The sequence below is a fragment of the Beta vulgaris genome, chromosome 8, assembly GCF_026745355.1.
Source record: "Beta vulgaris subsp. vulgaris cultivar EL10 chromosome 8, EL10.2, whole genome shotgun sequence".
In the NCBI taxonomy this organism is placed as follows: domain Eukaryota; kingdom Viridiplantae; phylum Streptophyta; class Magnoliopsida; order Caryophyllales; family Amaranthaceae; genus Beta; species Beta vulgaris.
In genome coordinates, this window is record NC_079209.1 from 56,758,356 (window position 1) to 56,778,498 (window position 20,143).

Here is a 20,143-nt window from a genome sequence, read left to right on the forward strand (position 1 = left end):
AAAATAAAGCGTGCAACTTAACAGGATCCACAACTCTAAATAATTAAAAATACGTTAATAACTACAAATAAATCAAAAGGAATTGAAATAAAGAAAGGGACTATATGTTACTTTAATCATTCTTAGAGAATAAACGACTTTTGGAAGAAGCGAGCTTGAAACTTAAAAAAAGAATATAAATGGAGATGATGTGTTTTTGAGTGTTTTGAGTACTTGAGAATAAGGTATTTGGAGTAAGTGAAGTGAAATGTCTCTGAAAATTCATGCCAAAAATCAAGAAAAATAAGGTCTATTTGTCGAGAAATAGGAAAATTAGGGTATTCTATAATCTGTTGCAGCTAAAAATAAGGTTCTCGCGGCGCAGGATTGCTACCGTATGTGCAAGCACGAGTGCTAAATGCATGGCTATTGTGCAGTGCGTATATCATTGCGTCAACGCAGACCAAATATTTTGTCCTGATTTATAGATTGCCTCTTATTTGCGCTTGCGTTATTGCGTACAAATGAGAGCCAGATGCACAAAGGATGTGCCACGCTCAAAAAGCTGATTTTGATCGAGTTTATCTTTATCCAAAATAAAATGATTTGCCTTATCTTTTATCAAATATTATCATTTTAAAAACAAAAAACATACTTCTACAAGGTTAAAATTTGATTTATATTAAATCATTTGGTAAAATAACATTTATTCAAAAATACAATCTAATTAGTTATCCAGGACAATCAATTGGCTTTTTAATACTTGGCTTTGAACCTTTTTATTTTGAAATGGACCGTGGACTATAAATGTTTTTTTTGGATTTAGCTCTTTAGAATTCTCTTTGAAGTTGGACCAATTAAAATGACAATATGTATCATTATCTATACAAATATATTAAAAGGCGTGCGAAACCACGAAACTGGGCCACGTGGCGCTCTCCCTAGGGAGTTTTAGTTCAGGTAATCCATGTATAATAAAAAAATTAAAAAAATTACATAGTATATGGTTTGATCCCGAGACCTCAAGTACATATACTAAGTTTTAACCAATAGGCTAAATTGTATTTAGTGTTACTATCATAAAGTATTATATTAATAAATGAATTTTTTTCTTACCCGGAGCATAGCACGGGCCTAATAACTAGTTGGGTACTAAAAGGAACACAACTATATATCCAGAACTACACACACAGTAATTATAGTAAATTTGTCTCAATAAAACTATTGAAAATATTTTGGGATGTAAATTTTGGGATGTAAAACAAAAAAGTTACTTTCGGATATAGATCAATATATATCAAATGCAAAGAATAAGATGGACAAAGGTTAAATTTCTTTTAGAAGTTAACAACAGAAAGATTGTACTGGTATAAAATTATAGGATCCAGCAGAATTGTTAAGGATGATATAACTTGGTATTATAGTTTATTAGTCATGCTAGCAGCGTGCTCTTGTTAATTTCCCTAGTAATCCCTACATAACTACGACTTGGTTGTCAAAAACACGTACAAAAATTTTAAAAATGCCACGAGTTTGTCCACAGATGTCGTGTACATAAAAACATTATGATTTATGACCCTTCATTTTCACGTTAGTTTCCACAATGCATACGCACAATCTTATGATCTTATCCATATAATAGCATATGTAAGGAAAGCAACCAATTGTAATTAGAAGGAAGTTTAAATTTACACTTTTCCTAAAAATGAATTAAAAAAAAAAATAGTCTAAGATGCATTTTTAAAACTATTTAGAAAATGTCAAGGGACGCGACCAATTCAACCAAAAGTTTAAGCTGATGGTTGAGGCCCCAAGAATAGATTATACTCTATCAGAAAATAATTATGATAGTCTAAGAAGTATAATTGTTATATAGATAATAGATCTAATCGTATCTATATTAGATAAGTCCGAAAAATCTCTAGGTGAACAAGTGTTTCCATAGACACGACAATTTATACATACTGTTACTCACAAAGGGGAGCTGGTGATGACAAAGCTACTTGGTAGCCATAGAGAAAAAATTTATGAGTCATCATTGTACGTGTTGCAATGTTGGCACAATTTATAGAAATTCATGATTCATTCAACTTTGAATTAGATGGTGTTTGATTGAATACTACTCTGTTTTTATTTAGTTGCAACATTCACCTTTTTGCACAAACTTTAAGAAATGAGAAAATATAGTATAATTGATCCACTTGTCTAGGGATGGGCAAGGGTCGGGTCTGGCCGGACAATAGACCCGAACCCTAAATTTTTTTACAGACCCGGACCCTAAGGGTCTGAAAAAATTGGACTCTGACCCAGATCCTTAGGGTCTGTAGGGTCTGGAGGGTCTAAAGGGTCCAAGCCTAAATTTTCTTTATTTTGCCAAATTTTCAATTTTTTAACCCTAATTGTCTACAAATTCAACTCAAATGAAATATCAAGACTAACATTCATACATAAACTGAAAAACGAAACAAACAATGAAACAAATCAGTTTGAAATAAATAAATACCACATTTCAAATCAGTTTGAAACAAACACATACCACATTTCAAACGAAATAAACAATGAAATAAATCAGTTCGACAAACAAATCAATTTGAAATTAACAGTTGCATACAAAAAGTGTTCGAAAAAACATAGAAAAGGATCGAAGAATCAGAGAGAAATAAAAAAAAAAACTGAAAAATTAAAGAGAAATACCTGGCGTTGCCTGAGCATCGTGAATCAGTGGCAAAGTCGAAGGAAACCAGCGGCGAAGTCGAAGGACCCTCAAAAAATTGTCTGGACCCAGACCCGAACCCGGACCCTAAGGGTCTGAAAAAGTTGGACCCAGACCCTTAAATTAGGGTCGGGTCCAACAGGGTTCAGGTCGGGTCTTGGACCCATGCCCATCCCTACACTTGTCCATGCTACTAGTACTGTAATTAAATGGGAAGAGTAGGTGAAGTAAGGGTAATATAGTCAAATTATCCCAAAAGCTTTCCTAAAAAGGGAAATGTTGCAACTAATAAAAAACACCTAAAAATAGACATTGTTGCAACTAAATAAAAACAGAGGTAGTATGAAATACCATTTCTTGGGAAATTGTTTTTCCCTTTAATTTTCAATTATTAGAAAGTGACAAACATTGTCTTGGAAATTCTACTTACCTAAGTTTTCCGAGCTTGTCTAGGCGTCCAACCGTTTGAGTCTCTTAGGGGACTCAAACGGGGGTAATTTGGTCATTTTATGCGTTGGAAGATTTCACGCGCGTGTGACAAGGATTTGCTTGGTACCAATGCTAGGTTATAATGGTACTATTCTCCGAAAATATTGATACCTTGGTAACAGTCCTGATAACAATTTGATACCAATGTCAGGTTATAATGGTACCATTGTGTTTTTTTTTTGGGTGTTTGAGTCTTTTTTGGACTCAAACAGTTGGTTACCAAGCCTTTCTCAAGTTTTCCTAGCTAGACAAGTAATTTCTTCCTATTTTATGAAATGTGGAACATTATAGGGAGTGCAACTTAATTCCAATAGTTTTGTCAATCAAACAACCACCTGTCTTACTTTACTTCATAGCAAGTTCCACTTCGACCTCATATTATTAGGTGTCAACCAAACAACAATTTAGAGTTTGCTAAATGGTTACTCGATCTGTTTCCTTTTAATTGCTACATTGTTTAGATACGGTTTTCAAAAATGTTTTTTAACCCTTAAAATAGGTTATTACTTTTAAGTATGAGATTACACATCAAAACGCATATAACAGAACCATACACGACTATATTTGTACTTACCAAAACCAAGGATGTCTTGGCCTAGTGGTTAAGATTGAGGTGCTGTGAACGATAGGTCACAGGTTCGAATCCCCCCTTCCCTTCTTTGTACTTTGTACCGCCTTCGTGGCTCATATGGATCAAAAAAAAAAAAAAAAAAAAAATATTTGTACTTACCAAAGAATCAAATTAGTCAGTCAAACTTAGTAGTTTGATTTCCTAAATTAGATTTATAACTATTAAAAAAAGGGAGGGAGTAAATCTTGAGTACCAAGCAACTTTGATACAGGTGGTAACCTGGTGGGATTCTCACGTAAATACAATTCCTTTATACCAGGAAAAAAAATATTGGGTGCGATTCTTGCTTACTATAAAATGGAAAAAGTCAAAGATCTTTGACTTTCCAGATTGGTTCAATCACTGCCAAGGATGATCATAAAGGATGAAATAGGAAAACACGTCTCGAGTTGTCCAAATTTCGAGGGATTTTTATTGCGCACTGTTTCAGGGAGGCTAATCGGGCAGCAGATTTTATGGCTCATGAAGGTCACAGAGCGACCAACCTCATCTACAAGTTTCCTCCTTACTCTTTGGATTTTTCTCTTGTCATCCGCAAGAATGTTTTAGGCTGGCCTCCATATTAAGGGTTCTGTCCTAGTTTTCTTTTCCGTATCAAAAAAAAAAAAAAAAAATGGAAAAAGTCAAAGAAGAGTGATCAGCTAAATTGTCTATTACTTTCCTTATATTTTGCTAGGCAGATCAGCATGTTCATTCTTAATTATTGCAAGTTGAGAAAGGCGAGTGACTTGCATTGCAATTAGCATATCTGCATAAGTCAGTTGCAAAGCTGGTACCTAAAAAAAAAGAAGCTGAACAAATCCATTGAGGGAAGATTTACCAGCATTAATCCTCTTATTATTTTGACCTATTTCGGAATTTTTGGTCACATTTGACTTTTGTTTCTATTCTCAAAGATGTTGAAAACTTTGATCAATACTTCAATAGTCTATTTTCATAGACAAAACAATAGTTATTAATGTGAAAGTCATATAACACGATTCTTTTAAATATTACTTTCATAAATTATAAGACTACTACAATTATTGTAAATTTACAAGTTATTATTTATGCAATATATATATAGGAGTATTTTAATTTATTAACTCTTTCTCAATTTTAGAAAATGATCTAATTAAAAATTTGGGGGATGATTGTTAGAATTTGTGGGAGCATTTTGTTAGTCTTCTGCTGTCATCACACCTATTCGACCGGCCTAAAAGGTCTAGATTCTTTTTTGGTGCAAAAAAGTTTTAGATTTTTTTAATTGATAAGATGAATTTTTCCGTCGGACAAGAATCTTGCATAGGTCAACACAATTCAGGTTAGCGGACTAGAAACTTAGAGAGTAAGGGGGAGAAGGGTAAGAGAAATTCCTACCTTCAAAATGCCCATAGTAAAAACTGAACCCCCAATCATAAAGTTGGAAGACACAATGCTAATCACCAGGCGTTAAAAATAAAAGGTATTATAATTCACTCGTATTATGTAGATTTCAAAGAAAAAGTAACATATCTTTTCTCTATTATATTTGATTTTTATAATTTGATTCACTTGTTTTTCAGAACGTTCCACCTCATATTTGTGCAATTCCTCATATTTAAAGTAAAAAGGTAACAAATGAAGTACTTATAGATTATAGATTAGGATGCTAAAGAAAAGTTACATAAAGAGAAGATTGTAGAGTTTGTGAAGATAATTTATGCTCCCTCCACCTGGCTATACATATTTTACCCATTTAACTTTTCAAAATCACATAAACATATATTTGATCATTAATATTTTTTATTAAATTAATTTTAAAAATTTCAAATTTCATAATAAAAAATATGCATTATATTGAAATGAATCTAAATTTCTTGTATAGTAAAATATGATCAAAATTGATAGATCATTTCTTTGAAGATAGAAACAGATAAAATATTATGAAACAGATAAAATATTATGAAATAGATACAACACATTTTAATAATTCAAACTTATTGATGTGAAATGGTTGGGGTAATATCATTACGTCTCTTTTTATTAGTTATATATGGTAATTGCTTAATTCGTTGCATAGGATTTTGTTACCGAAGACAGAAGTACCTTATAAAAGAGTTGCATGAAGTTGAATGTGAGTCAACCCAGCTAGCTAATCAGAAAAAGCATAAGTTACCCTTTTAATATTTTGTAATTACAACTTATTTGCATCCATCACTAAACTACCTTGCTAATTAAGTAAGTGTTGGCCCAGTGGTGATACGGACTGACTTTGGTAGGACGGACCCGTGTTCGAATCCCCGCAACACCCTTGGAAGAGGAATGAAACCTACCACCCTGAACTTGACCTCGATCCGGATGTAGCCCGAAAGGTAAATCGGGTGCAAACACCAAAAAACTAAACTACCTTGCCAAATGCTTTTGTTAAGAACTTTAGATTTGATATTGTTCTGATCCCAATAGTCAAAATATCTAACTCTTCAAAAGTTAATGTCGAACATACTCTTAATAAAGGCGAGTTAATTTAATTCTTTAAAAGTTGATGTCGAATATACTCTTAATAAAGACGAGTTGAGCTAGGTTGAAAGGTTTGAAACATTGAGTTGAGCAATCTTTACAAGTAGTGCTCTTCCACAATGAGAAATGTATTTGATATGTACTATGATGATCTTTCTCACACTTGTTCCAGCTTATTTACGTGCCCTCACACAATATCTCTTCTCTTATCAAAATAATCAAAGTGCAAACCACGACGTTTGTTAATCATTAAACTAAATATAACGTAATGATCATAGGAAAAAACAACTTGTGTGGTTAAACAACTGTCTTTCCATATCATCATACGCGGAAATCTACGTGTATTAGACATTATTGTACTATGTCCACTATATTTATGACATGTATAAATTATAATACTATAGTTATTTGCGTATAAAAAGTCAAACAACATCAACATTTTCACATCCTTAATCTCCCCCTATAAATACATATGTAATGTTACTACTTATGGATCTTCCTTTTACAAACACCATTTTTTTCTCTTAATCTCTTTAGCTTAGTTTTCTTTAATTTGAAAGTCTTAAACTTTGTTGAATTGCTTAATTATATGGGTGAAGCATGCGAGGAAAATGTTATTATGACGAGAGAAAACTTAGAGAATCCTCTTCGTCTAATATCCTTGAATCACGTTTCCATTAATTGTCGTTCAATGGAAAAATCTCTTGACTTTTACCAAAATATTCTAGGGTTTTTTCCAGTTAGACGACCAGGATCATTAAATTTTCCTGGTGCATGGTACGTTAAAGTGATATTTTTCAATAGTTTCACTTGTTATTAATTACTTGACCTAATTTTATGCTTACTATTTGTTTGAATATGTAGGTTGTTCAATTATGGTATTGGTATACATTTGCTACAGTCTCAAGATTCAAATGACAAACATATTGTTAAAGTGATTAATCCCAAGGACAACCATATCTCCTTCCAAGTATTTCTCTTTCCTTATTTTTCTTCATCCTCATACTAAAAAATTAGACGAAAAAGAACCGACCATATTAAAATGTAATATGCCGAATACATAAAATGTCAATAAACATAATCAATGTCTATGGCACGGTACACAAAGCTTAATTATAATCTTTCCTATCTAATCTAATCGCCCTGAGGCATGAAAATATCTATAGAACACATATATAAGTGAAATGATTCTAATGATCAACCAACTGAAAGATCATCGTCACACATCTTGGTAGTATGTTAAAGCATTAAACTATGTTGAAACGTACTAACACATTTATGGTACATTTATGGCAGTGTGAAAACATGGCTACGGTGGAAACAATGCTAAAGGAGATGCAAATAGAACATGTTAAAAACAGGGTGAATGAAGGTGGCATTAGTGTTGATCAACTCTTCTTCCATGATCCAGATGGCCTAATGATTGAGATTTGCGACTGTGATAATCTCCCTGTGATCCCACTAAAACGTCATTCGCCCATTCAATGTTGTCCACGTGTCAATTGCAGTCTTTAAAAAGTCAATAAACGATTTGGCACTATGTCAACCCTAAAACATAACATGTGGCGAACTACAATTCTTATTCACGTATTTTAATAATATATTGTATACATATATAGATAGTACATTAATTTTTTTCTCGGGAAATCCACAATAATTTTTTTTTGACATAGTATATTTACATCCGATCCATAAAATATTTTTTTACTTACAACCGTCTGAGGTGAATATAGCTTAGTTGGGTCGAATCTCATGTAGGGGAGACGGAGGTTCGAATGTTGCTGTTGTTGGGCCTTCGAGTAGGCCCAGAGAAGGGAAGCCCAATTGAATATGGGGTATGTTATAAACATCATGGAATTTGGATCGGTTGATCAAGTTTATTGTCAATGTTGTTTTTGTTACTGTGGTGATTACCAATATAAAAAATTCTTTTTCTTTTTGTTTTCGGATTATTTATTTTCTTTAGGGAAAATTTCAGATAATTTTGTATTATATATATTTTCGAGTGAAAATTTGTAATAAAAGTTCTCTATGTTGCAACAATATAATTCTCTTCATTATGATCATATTGGTAAAATTAGCCCATTTGGATTTGCCAGAATCAATGGCATGCCAAAGCAATTCAAGTTGCAAACATCAACTACTTATTACCTGGCTAACTTAACTATGCTTAATTAAAAGTTGATTTTACGATTTTTTTCACCAAGTATCCCCGAATTTTTTTAAAATTCACCTATTACCCTCCATGTTTTAAGTAAATAAACCCATATACTCTTAATGACTAACGGCGTTAACTGTCGTTAGTTATTAAATTTTCTGTTTTAAATCCTAATTAAACTCTAATCCCAACCCTAATCCTAACCTTTACCTTTACTACCCTTACCCTAAACCCAAACCCTAACCCTAACCACCCCTCCTCCACCCTCATATCACCCTTACAACCTCCTCCACCCAGCCCCACCCTTCCTTCGCCCACCGCAACCCCCCTGCCCCACCCTCGCGCCGTTGCAACCCAAACCCAGGCAGAGGTGGCATGTGCACCTTTGTCCACCATACACAAACCCACACCTGCCCACTCACACCTCCCCACCCATGCACACCTCGTCCCACCCACACTTGCCCACCCACACCCTCTGCACACCCCACACCTCCCACACTTGCCCACCCACACCCTCTGCACACCTCACACCTCCCCACACCCTTGAACACCTCCCACACTTGCCCACCCACTCCTGCGCCCGCCACTCCCCTCCCCCCTTCCATTCTCGAGATCTCATGGTGAATTTGTGAACAAGGCTCGCTGAGTAACCCGAACAAGCTGCTCGTCACGAGGGTAAGGGAGGGTAGGATTCTGGGCTCGCGACGAGGGGTGGGTTATGGGTTTCACGATGGGGGGGGTTAAGGGGAGGGGTGGGGTTCTAGGCTCGCGATGGGGGTGGGGGTTGCGCTCACGACGAGGTGTGGGAGGGGGGGAGGTGCTGTTGGGGTGGGGGCTGCAGGGGTGGTAGGAGGGGGGAGGTGCTGCTGGGGTGGGGGCTGTTGGGGTGGTGGGATGGTGGGGGAGGAGGGATTAGGGTTAGGTTTAGAAGTCAGGTTAGGGTTTGTTAGATTTTAGGATTTAATTAGGTTAATTAGGATTATTTAAGGGTTAATTGGGATTCAGACTAACGACAGTTAACGCCGTTAGTCATTAAGGGTATCTGAGTGTATTAGTTTGAAAATTAGAGATACCTGATGAATTTTGAAAACATGGGGGTACTAGGTGAGTTTTTTTTGAAAACTCGGAAGTATCTGGTGAAAAAACCGTTGATTTACAATAGTTGGCTCATTTATATCCTCCTCTATCCCTTAACTAATTAGATCGAGATCACATAGTATATATGTAGTAGCACGCACAAAAATTAGTTTATATCCAAAAGAGAAGTACAAAGTGATCGTACAATATATGCAAAATTATACAAGTAATTAATTTGCAATATTGGAACAAGTTTATCCACACTAATGGCGTTAACATGTCCATACTTATAAACCGCTAACGATATTAACACGTCTATACTAATACTATCATTATCTTGATATTAGGGGTACATATATCTCCAATCATTTCCTTAAGAGTGTAAGCCATCGATCAGATACATTGAAATTTTCTAACACTAAAATCAACCTCAAAATACAATTTGATGGACCTCATGTAGAAGCTAAGGTTGTATGATGAAACTAACATCGATATGATATAAAGGCCGACATGCAAAGTGTCATATATGAAGAACAACAACAACTGCAATTTTGTTTAAGGTTTTTTAATCCGATACAAATTATTATGCTTCCTCTGTTTTGAAACAAATGAAACACTTTTTTCAAAAAGCTCACATAAAATAAAGAAGTAATGTTTCACTTATTTCATAACCACGGAACAAAGGAAGTATATTAGTTAGATTTCCAATAATAATCAACCTTCATTAATACAACTCCATCTTCAAACAAGATTTCATACTATAGTAGATTACTTACGTAGTACTTACCTAGAAAGATAGAATTCTACTGCATATATATATGCATGCACAAAACAGATGAACCCGGCCATATGATTGATTGAACAACAGGGCCGTCTCATAAAATTAGGGGCCCTGTGCTAAGATAAATTATAAAGATTAAATTTTTTGGTGAATAGATTGACGGAAGAATCATAAATAAGGCTTTTTGGAGAATAGGAGAAGAAGAAAAACACCAAATAGAAATTAATATCTTTATATTTGTAATTAGATTTAGATTTTTTTTTTTGGGCGGACAACTAATAGAATTGGGCCCCTTATATTTCCGGGGCCCTGTGCAGTTGCTCATCCTGCACATGGCCTTAGCCGACTCTGTTGAACAACAACAACCAGAAGGGAAAAGAGAAGAATTAGGAGCTCCCTTCAGTCCAAAGCCACACAAACATGTTGATATGCATCACAAGTTTTTCTTATATACCCATATTGTGCTTGCTTTGGGCTGCAAGGAACCCCTATTTCTGCAATTTTCTCATTACTCTTAATTAAATAGCAGCATAGGAGAGAGAAAGTAGAGAGAGAGGATGAACAAAATCATAAGGTTATAATGATAGATGTTTGAGTTTCTTGGTAGAGATAATATAGCTAGAGAGTGGGATTTATATATATAATAAAACTACTAGTCTTTTTTTGTAATAGAAGGGGACCTGTATATCCTGCAACGAGTGTAACCATATTTCCATTTCTTACAAAATTCGCTGACTTTGATTTTAAAATCTCATTAAGAATCACCTTACCAAAATGGTCTTGTGTGAGAATTGAGATGCGTTTCAGTCATTTAGAATGATTGAAATGAGTTCATAATTAATGTCAGCTTCTAGGCATATTATTACTATGTTTATATGGACTTAAATTGATAGATGTTCTCGGTTAAACTGATAAATATTATGAAAAGTTAAACTGATAGATATTTTGGGTTAAAGTAATTAATATTTAAGTTAAACGGATAGATGTTTGGATTAAGCTGATAGATGTCTCGGTAAACAAATAGATGCATGGCTTAAATATATTAGGTTTGAATCGATACTCGTCTTAATCATGTCATGGACTGAAACAGTCTCACACAACACTTTTTGTTAACCTAAAAAAAGTTAAGTTATTAGTTACTCGCTCACTTAAAAATTTCTGGGTCCGCCCGTACTTTTAGCTAGCTAACCACTTGTAGAAGCTCCCAGTGCTATTTTTCAAAGGTCTTCTTAGGTGAGTTATCCCTTCTTTACTTGTTGCGTGATGAGAATTTTCCAATCCATGTTAGGTATATATAATTGACCATATTGTACATTTGTACTAGCCAGTTGCTTATTCAACATCGGTTTTCTTCATTAAGGAAAAGAAACTCATAAATATGTTTCTTCGGAATGGCTGAACATTTTAGTTTTTAGGAAAGAAAATTGGACAAAGTAATTGATCAACTAGTTTTGGATGCAAAATTCCGAAAGAAGAGTAGCTTCGTGTGTGTGCTAACTTTTTCTACTTATTTCGAATTGGCTTTAGTTGTTAGGATGATTTTTGGTATGTGATTCAAAGGGCTAAGTCAGGCTCCTTATATTCAACTTTGGGAAACTAACTGACAATCACGCACCAAGATTTTTATTTACGAAATTTCCAACGAGGATCAGCAATTCATGACTTAAAAATTACGATCTAGGGTTAATGGATGTTCGATGTGGTGTCATTTACATATATTATTACTAGAATTTTTTGCATGCGATGCGTGCTTGAACTTTTCTCGAAACAGAAACTCAATTTTTTCCGGCATCAGAGTCAAAATTTGAACATTACACATACGAAGTATAATTGCTTTTAGTTGCAAAATTTGATTGGTTTAGTTTCTGTCACTTAAGTCTCTCACCATTCTTTTATTTTTTTTATTTTTTTTTTACTTTTTAAAGTTAAATTCTATAAACAAAATAAAAATTTTATTCAATTTATTTATGATTTCTAATATTATAATTTCTTAGTTGATTTTTGAATTAAGTACAGTACTTCATAAATTGTAAAAAGTGGATACTTTGATTTCAAGTCAATTTTTTCATAGGTTGTAGTTTGTAAGTCAATTTTTAAGTTTTTGTAATGTTTCCTCATTTCAGTGAATTGCATAACGTAAATTATGCAATTTTATGATTTTAGTTGACTTGTGAGTGATTGTTATAATTATATTTTTGGTATTTTTGTTTGAAGCCCTTTTGATTTGTAAGTGAATTTGTAATTTAGAATGGGAAAGGGGTAACATAGTCTTTTCATTCGGGGACACCATGGCTCCCCTTCCCTTATATAATATAAAGATCAGCAATTCATGACTTAATAATTATGATCTAGGGTTAATGGATGTTCGATGTACAAAGACAAAGACGACATAGAGGAAAGTACTTTTTAAAAAGAAGAGTGAGTTGAACTATTGACTAACTTGTTTCTATAAATATCACTCAAAATTATATCACTACCCTTACTCCTTAAGTACGTAAGTAAGAACACTTGCATTCAATTCCTATAACTAAGTTGATGTTCTATAGGGACCAAAGTTTATCATATATGGCCCGTTTGGTAGTTCGTTATAAATGATGGTAATCGGAATGAATTTGTGTGTAAATTTGTGAAGAATATTATTATTCATTCCCATGGTAATGCTAATTTATCCTAAAGTGTCCACTTTTCTTCTTGAATTTTCATTCCCATCCAATACCACCTTGTAGGTGGAAATGAGTGGTAATGAAAATTGCTTCCCCTTGGAGACAAAAACACAAGTGTAGGGGTGAGATTGCTTGCCCATGGAGAAAAAATGCATCTCTGTGGAGATTTTAAGGGTACTTCTCTATTAAAATTACATTGAAAATTCATTCACATTATCGCAATTTATTAATGACTACCAAACGAGCCGATAGTGTTTAATAATCAATTTTAAGTTTTACCGATGTTAATTTTGTACCACTGATAAATTTGATTATGAATCTGGGCAATCCAATAAAAAGGAGCAGCGTTCGGTCCAACCAATTGGCTGATGATAGTAGGATTGACACTTCTAGCTTATGATGTGGTAATTTCTATTTTTTTTCTCCAATATGGGACAAATCACATGTATACAACAAACATGGTGTTCAACACTTTTCCTTACATGTGAATGTCTTTAGAATTAGAGCATACTAGTAAGACACACTGATGTCTTTAAAAAGGGGCAATCCAATAACTAATGAATTATTCTGTTTAGGTTGATACTGCATATTCAACTCCTCTTTATGTTGATGTTCATTCGAGTCTCTTTCGAATGTTATTCAGAGAAAGTTAACCACCATGCTATCAGTGGTAAGACATAGCATCTAGTAATTGGGGCACATTCTAATGCTGTTGGTACCAGCCGTACCACAATTGGAGTTTCACAGTTTCTAAATCACCTTTCATATACTTCCACCTCATGTACATAGGGGTTCGTGATAGGATAAGAGATAAGGAAAAGTTGATCAAGCATAGACAGTTGCATAGTTCAGAATGGGGAATAATTTGGCCTATGTCTGATGGTTTCTATAACAGTCCCATATGAAAACTCCGATGTAATGGTATATTTATAAGATGCTGGTATAGAGGAAATATTAAAGTTATCGCCTGATGTCATCTCTCATGTCGCTAAAGTTTTTCTAATTGGGTCTGGACAACCCAATAAGGAGGAGGAAAGTTCGGTCCACTTACAATCCCGACCAAAACGGCGTTCCAAATTAAAACCAATTTGTTTCTAATATGAGGTTCAAAACTCAGCATGATATATTTGATATATAGGAACTGAAAATGGGCTTGGGCAATCCTATGAGGAGGAGGAAAGTCCGGTCCACTTACAAGACCAAAGGAGGTTTCATACTAAAACCAATTGACAATAATAGGAGTAACTCTTCTAGCTTATAATGTGGTAGTTTCTCTCCTTTTTTTTTTCCTCCGATTTAGGACAATTCGCATGTGCACAACAACACATAAGGTTTAACAACAATTGTATAAGGTTATTATTGTATATATAAGTAGTGTCAACTTATAATTTGGTATATCGAGTCATCTCATCAAATTAGCTGCAGCTTAATTACAACCTAAGCCGTGTCCAATCTTCATTACGGAGAGCACAATCCTCCTATGATGTTGTCTCTTGTTTGATGTCGCACAAGATCCAAAATATCCTCGTTATAGGGGATAATATTATGGTCATAAAAGTGGTTCAAGGCGAGTGATATCCCTCTAGCCGATTGCTCACATCATTGATGACATCAAAGTGCTACTAATTGGGTATAACTCTAGAGTATCGAACATATTTTTAGTGAAATTGATCAATAAAGCATCATATTGGATTGCTAATATTGATCATTTAGTAGATTTTATGTTTTTATATTGATCCTTATTTTAACTCGCTCTCCGCTTCATTCGATACTTGTAATTCATGTATTAGGACTATCCCTCGTGTGGAGCCGTAGACCTGGGCATGGGTCGGGCCTGTTGGATTGCTAATATTGGCCATTTTGGGAAAATGGCGGGCCGGGCCCGTGAGTGACGGACTTGAAAATTTCAAATTTTGTCCACGGCCCGGCCCAGCCAAGACCTGCGGGATCGTGGGCCTGGCCCATGTTTTATGTTGTTTTTTTGACAGCTTTAGGCTAAAAAACAAATGAAAGGAGCGTTCGGCCCGCGGACTTGTGCCGGTGCGGGCCTGAAATAATTTTTTTGATCGTGACAGGCCCGTGGCCCACGTAGTGGACAACGGGCCGGCCCGGCCCGCATGCTGGCCCGACCCATGCCCACCTTCTAATATATTTTTTCTTACCTTAATAAAAGAAATCAAATAATGTACGAAAGTTAGAGTATATGTATGTCATTTCAATAAATTGTAATAGTTATATAGCATAGAAATTGCTATGACGGAAATTTAAGAAAAAATTCAAGACCGCTATCATATTGACTTTTTAGACGTTAAGCATAAGATGTTCAAATGCTTACATATGGTTTTGTTTTTGTTCTAAATCATTTTCATAGGCACTTGTATATTTCTTTTCTTCCTTTTTTATTTTCCATGAGAACTTCATTTCATTCCAAATTTTCTTTATATAAACTGGGCTTGATTGACAAAATAGTCGAACTTAATCACGTTAGATATATATGAATTGCGCTTGAATAAATTGCCATTGCTTAACTGAAAGTTCAGACCTTCTCAAGCAGCCCAACTTTTGTTCAAGTTTTAAGTTAAATGAGTGTTAACTCTTATTATTTGATACTTTAGCTTAACTTTTGTTTTGTATGTAACGAGTAATTGATTTGACCTAATATTTGTTAGACAAATCGCAAATTATAAATGGCTGATAATTGATAAAATGATAATTATATGAATTGAAATTGCAAAATTTACTCTTATTAGTTAATCATTTTTTTTTAATATTTGTGCACCGGTGAAAACAATACATCAAATTAAAATGGTGGGACTTGGGAGCATATATACTTTATTCTTTTGGTGCATATTTATGCTCTATTTTTCTTTCACAAGGCTTCTCTAAAATTAAACTAGTCTTATATGCAAGTGATGCAGACAAAAGTAAATGACAAGCAAATTTGTAGATTATATTTAATAATCTCAAATAATAGGTGAGAAAATTATTCTCAAAGTTCCTCTAAATAAAAATTTGATATTAGTTTTTTTAAAACATTAAATAATCACATGCATATGTATTGCAATTTATTGATTAAAATAATATTTCTCCCCCTCAAAAAAAAAAATATTTTCAATCTTCTTAAATTGAATTAAATTAATTTAATGATTATGTGATTAAGAGTATTTTAGTCTTTTACTTAGACAACAAACTTATCAAGAGTTGGCTTATATGTTTATGGAATAAAGTGTTAAATGCACATGATGCGCGTGGAAGAAAAAATAAAGTTAAATTGTGTTACATCTAAAACTTCAAATAACTATAGGAAAAATTAACTTATCCAAAAAAAACATATAGGAAAAATTATTTTAATTATAGTCGAGTGGAGTTTAAAATGGAGGCATGTGGAACCTTATCTTTAAACTCAACTTCATTAGAGACCTACCATGAGGATATGAACTAATCCTTGAATCGCATACTGTGGAAGGTAAGGGTGTGCAATACTGATTATCGGCTCTTATCCGATCTTAAATTCAGATTTTCGAAAATACGGATCAACAAAAAGGTGATCCTTATTTGATCCAAAAAATTCGGATATCGGCCAGTTTCTCGGATGGGATTCGGTACTAGTCCGAATATCCTTATCCGGTCTAGTCAAATTTTATTCTTTTTTAGAATTCCAATTAAGGTTGTAATTCAAAATAATACTTCACAATTTACAAAAGCAAATATTGAAATGAAAATGAAAAAAATAAGAAACGATACAATCAACTATAAAGACAAATGATAGAATTCATTATCGAAAATTTGGTTCTCTTTAGAAACCTGATTCGAAATATCCGATAAAAAATATACTTGATATCCTAAATTCGAATAGAATCGACGGATAATCGGATCAGATTTTTATGTACCCCCTTATCGAAGGGACTCTAACTTTGTTGTTGATCATTTTTTTCTTGAGGTGGTATAGTAATTTATAGGTTAGAAAATAGTAATTTGGGAAAAAAGTTGAAAAAAAAAGAATTGGGTATTCAAGTACCAAGTTTGTTTGAAAAGCGGCCTATATGACCCCACCGGGTTTATTGGCTTTTTTCCGACTCGGTCCGCTAAAATTGCAAATATTGGTTTTAGTACCCAATTTTTTAGATTCAGTTTAGCGGGTCAATTGATTAGATGTTGCAGGTTTAATTGTTGTAACCTATATTAGTAAGATGTTCTAACCTACTCAAATTTTCAAAAAAATTGTTATCTTACCTAGATTAGTAGATTCTATTGTTTTTTTAACATCACAAAAAGAACCTATATAGATTATAGGGACTAATGGTCCCTTACAGGCTTATTAAAAAGTGGTTAATTGACTAAACTAGTATGGTTTCTAAACTAAATTAATTGACTTCCACATACAAGACATAATACTAGAGTACTACAAAAATTTTGCTAGTCGGCTGCCGCATTACCATAATTTAAGCCCAACATTAAGCCTAAACTTAGGCCATTATATTATACACCAAAAGAGATGCAAAAATTCAGATATATGCAGGAGAAAGTGGTCTACACTCTAGATTCTACACCCGTTGAATGCACTAACATCAGTAGACCTAACCTAACCAATAAATCATATTAGCAATCAACAAAAATGTACTTCTATTTTGTTAGAGTATATCTAAAGTTTAGATTAAAAGTCATTTATATTGAAAAATCATGGTAAATTATATGAAAACATTCAATACTGTCTATTGTGACTTTAGCGGTCTTAAGAGTTTTCTCACCTCATAAATGAATCATGCATTTTGAAAGGAGTGTTAAAGGAAATCTTTTTTTCCACTACTATAATCCGTATCTAAATACTTTTCATTATTAGTTGGTCTATAAAAGATAAATAAAAAAAATGATCCTTTTTAAAAAGAAAAATAGTAAGGTAGTCTTAAGATAAAATCGTCTCATCATATTATTAATTGACTACAAGTGTGGAGAATAATTGTGTTAACCTGATTAGGTTAACCCTAACATTCAATATATTGTGTTTACAATACAGACGAACAGACCTATAATTCGTAAAAGTTCATTCCATCCTTTACCTATAATGTTACTCTAATAAGTTGATCTATGAAAAGTATATAAAAGAATGATCCTTTTAAAAAATAGTTTTAGATAAAAACGTCTATCATCTCATGCAAAAATTTCTATTTCATTATTTACACATAAATGTGGTTATTACAAATTTACAATTCGTTATATCTTTAACTTGCTGAAAAGTGGAGGGGATGAAGATCTACGTTGACAACAAATCAATGTCAGCTCTTGTAACAAAAATATTCAGCCCCACAAATTATATCCTATCATATGTGGAAGTAATTTGAAGTGTAGTCAATTTTACAAATTAGTATGCTGCAATAATTCTGTTATCGTAGCTTTTTGGTTATTTTAGTTATGTGGTCTTCAAACATGATATTATATAATTTCATGAGGTCCACTACACAGAGCTAAGATAGATCCTTGTTTGGAACCCAAGCCCAAATCATTTATCATGAGTGGTCAATTTAGATGGTTTAGGTATCCAAGAGTCCCTACATACAGTGCTCTTTGCATGGAGTAGACTTTTATTGGTAACAATCCATCATACTTCATCTGGTTTGTTTTAAAAACGAGTGTTATTTGTGAGATATAAAATATTCATTTGTTGTATTTAAAACGAAACGGAAGAAATATATTGATATCATAGCCAAATAGAACTACTCCATATCGTTATTGAAAACTCACTGAACAAGAAGATATGCTACAACTATACTCGTTAGTAAGACAATAGCATAATAATACCGGTATTTATGGTAATGAAATTTTATCACAAAGAAGGTTTTTCTTCATATAGACAACAGTTACCACGTTGGCCTAAACGAAAGAAGAAAAAAACATACTTTGTTCTTTTTAATTTAAGCATTATTCTCACCTACTTTATCATGATTTTTAAGAACAACCGTTAAGCATATAGATCTCTCATATATGTTAAAATAAATTACAATTATTTATTCTAATCCTCAATATATTAAAGGTACCGGTAAAAAAAAAAAAAATCAAGGTAAGAAAAAAAAATTAAAGCCTGGAGAGAGTATTAAATTGTTGCTATTAACACTAAATACTTCACTATATTAAACAAGTTGTTAGTTACACAATTTTCAGATTGTTGTATGGCTTTTGAGTTTGTCGTGTTACTCGTGTAAGAGACCGTCTACTTTTAAATTCAAATTAGGCAATGATAAGCCCAATATTAAAAATTAAGTTAATTTTTTTCGGTCACTAGTTTAATCCATTTAGTGACTAGGTCTACTTTTATATTAAAATTAGACCATTTCTTTTAATAATTTTTTTTTGGAGGGGGATATCCGTTTTAAGTTTGTGAAATTATAACGAACCTCAACTTATTAAGGGTCTAATTCATACCCGAAAACCTCATATAATTGTCTATTATCCCTTATTTAAAAAAATTGGTTGTAAAGTTTGTGTATGACAAAAGTACTCATTGTTCAATATTATTGTCTACCTCCTATTCCTACATCCTTTTTAGTTTGCCTCATTTAATTTGGAGATGTCCTTAAGAAGTTTCTCATATCAAAAATGATCATAAAAGCCCATCACTCTACTCATACATTGACTATATTTCATTTCACCAATTTTATCTCTTATCAATTCCACCCAATCAAATATATCAAAAAATACTTAAGATGGAGTAAAAATAATGAAACATTTTGACAAATAATCATGGAAGCTAGTGATAAACTAGTTGCCTAGCTAATCTAATAGCCCTAAATTTCAGCTATAATGATAATTGATCAGCTAATATCTAGCATGAAGAAGTTGTTTTATTACCTCTTTTGTCTATCAATTCTTCGACACTGTCCAATTCTATGGGCCCTGAAAATGAAAGCTTACCTATTTAATTGTATTTTACTTAGCTTGACCCTTAATTTTAGTAGGCCAAACTTTGCACAAACTCCCAAACAATACATAATTTGGCTAATGTAGTTAAGAAGCAGGAACCCTCGCTATAAACTCTCACTTCTTTCTTTCTTTGTTAATCGTCAATTCACTTTGTCTTTCATACCAAAATTGCAACATGTCAATGGCTAACAAATACTACAAACAAATTCATGGGCCCTAAAAAAACTGTGGGTGTGTTTATCAATTTATGTAAAATCGG

General features: G+C 33.3%; 1 protein-coding gene across 1 annotated transcript; it reads left to right on the forward strand.

The window, feature by feature from the left end:
* The first annotated feature begins 6,803 nt into the window (after window positions 1–6,803).
* On the forward strand, window positions 6,804–8,229 carry LOC104902068 (glyoxylase I 4-like). The gene is made up of 3 exons (XM_048635030.2): window positions 6,804–7,067; window positions 7,155–7,260; window positions 7,587–8,229. The coding sequence occupies exons 1-3, from the start codon at window positions 6,880–6,882 to the stop codon at window positions 7,803–7,805; spliced, it is 513 nt and encodes a 170-aa protein (XP_048490987.1). The 5' UTR covers window positions 6,804–6,879; the 3' UTR covers window positions 7,806–8,229.
* The last annotated feature ends 11,914 nt before the right edge of the window (window positions 8,230–20,143 follow it).

Coding starts and splice junctions, on each gene's coding strand:
- LOC104902068 (XM_048635030.2), top strand. CDS start 6,880: ATGGGTGAAGCATGCGAGGAAAATGTTATTATGACGAGAGAAAACTTA. Junction 7,068..7,154: donor TTAAATTTTCCTGGTGCATG/GTACGTTAAAGT, acceptor TTGAATATGTAG/GTTGTTCAATTATGGTATTG. Junction 7,261..7,586: donor ACAACCATATCTCCTTCCAA/GTATTTCTCTTT, acceptor CATTTATGGCAG/TGTGAAAACATGGCTACGGT.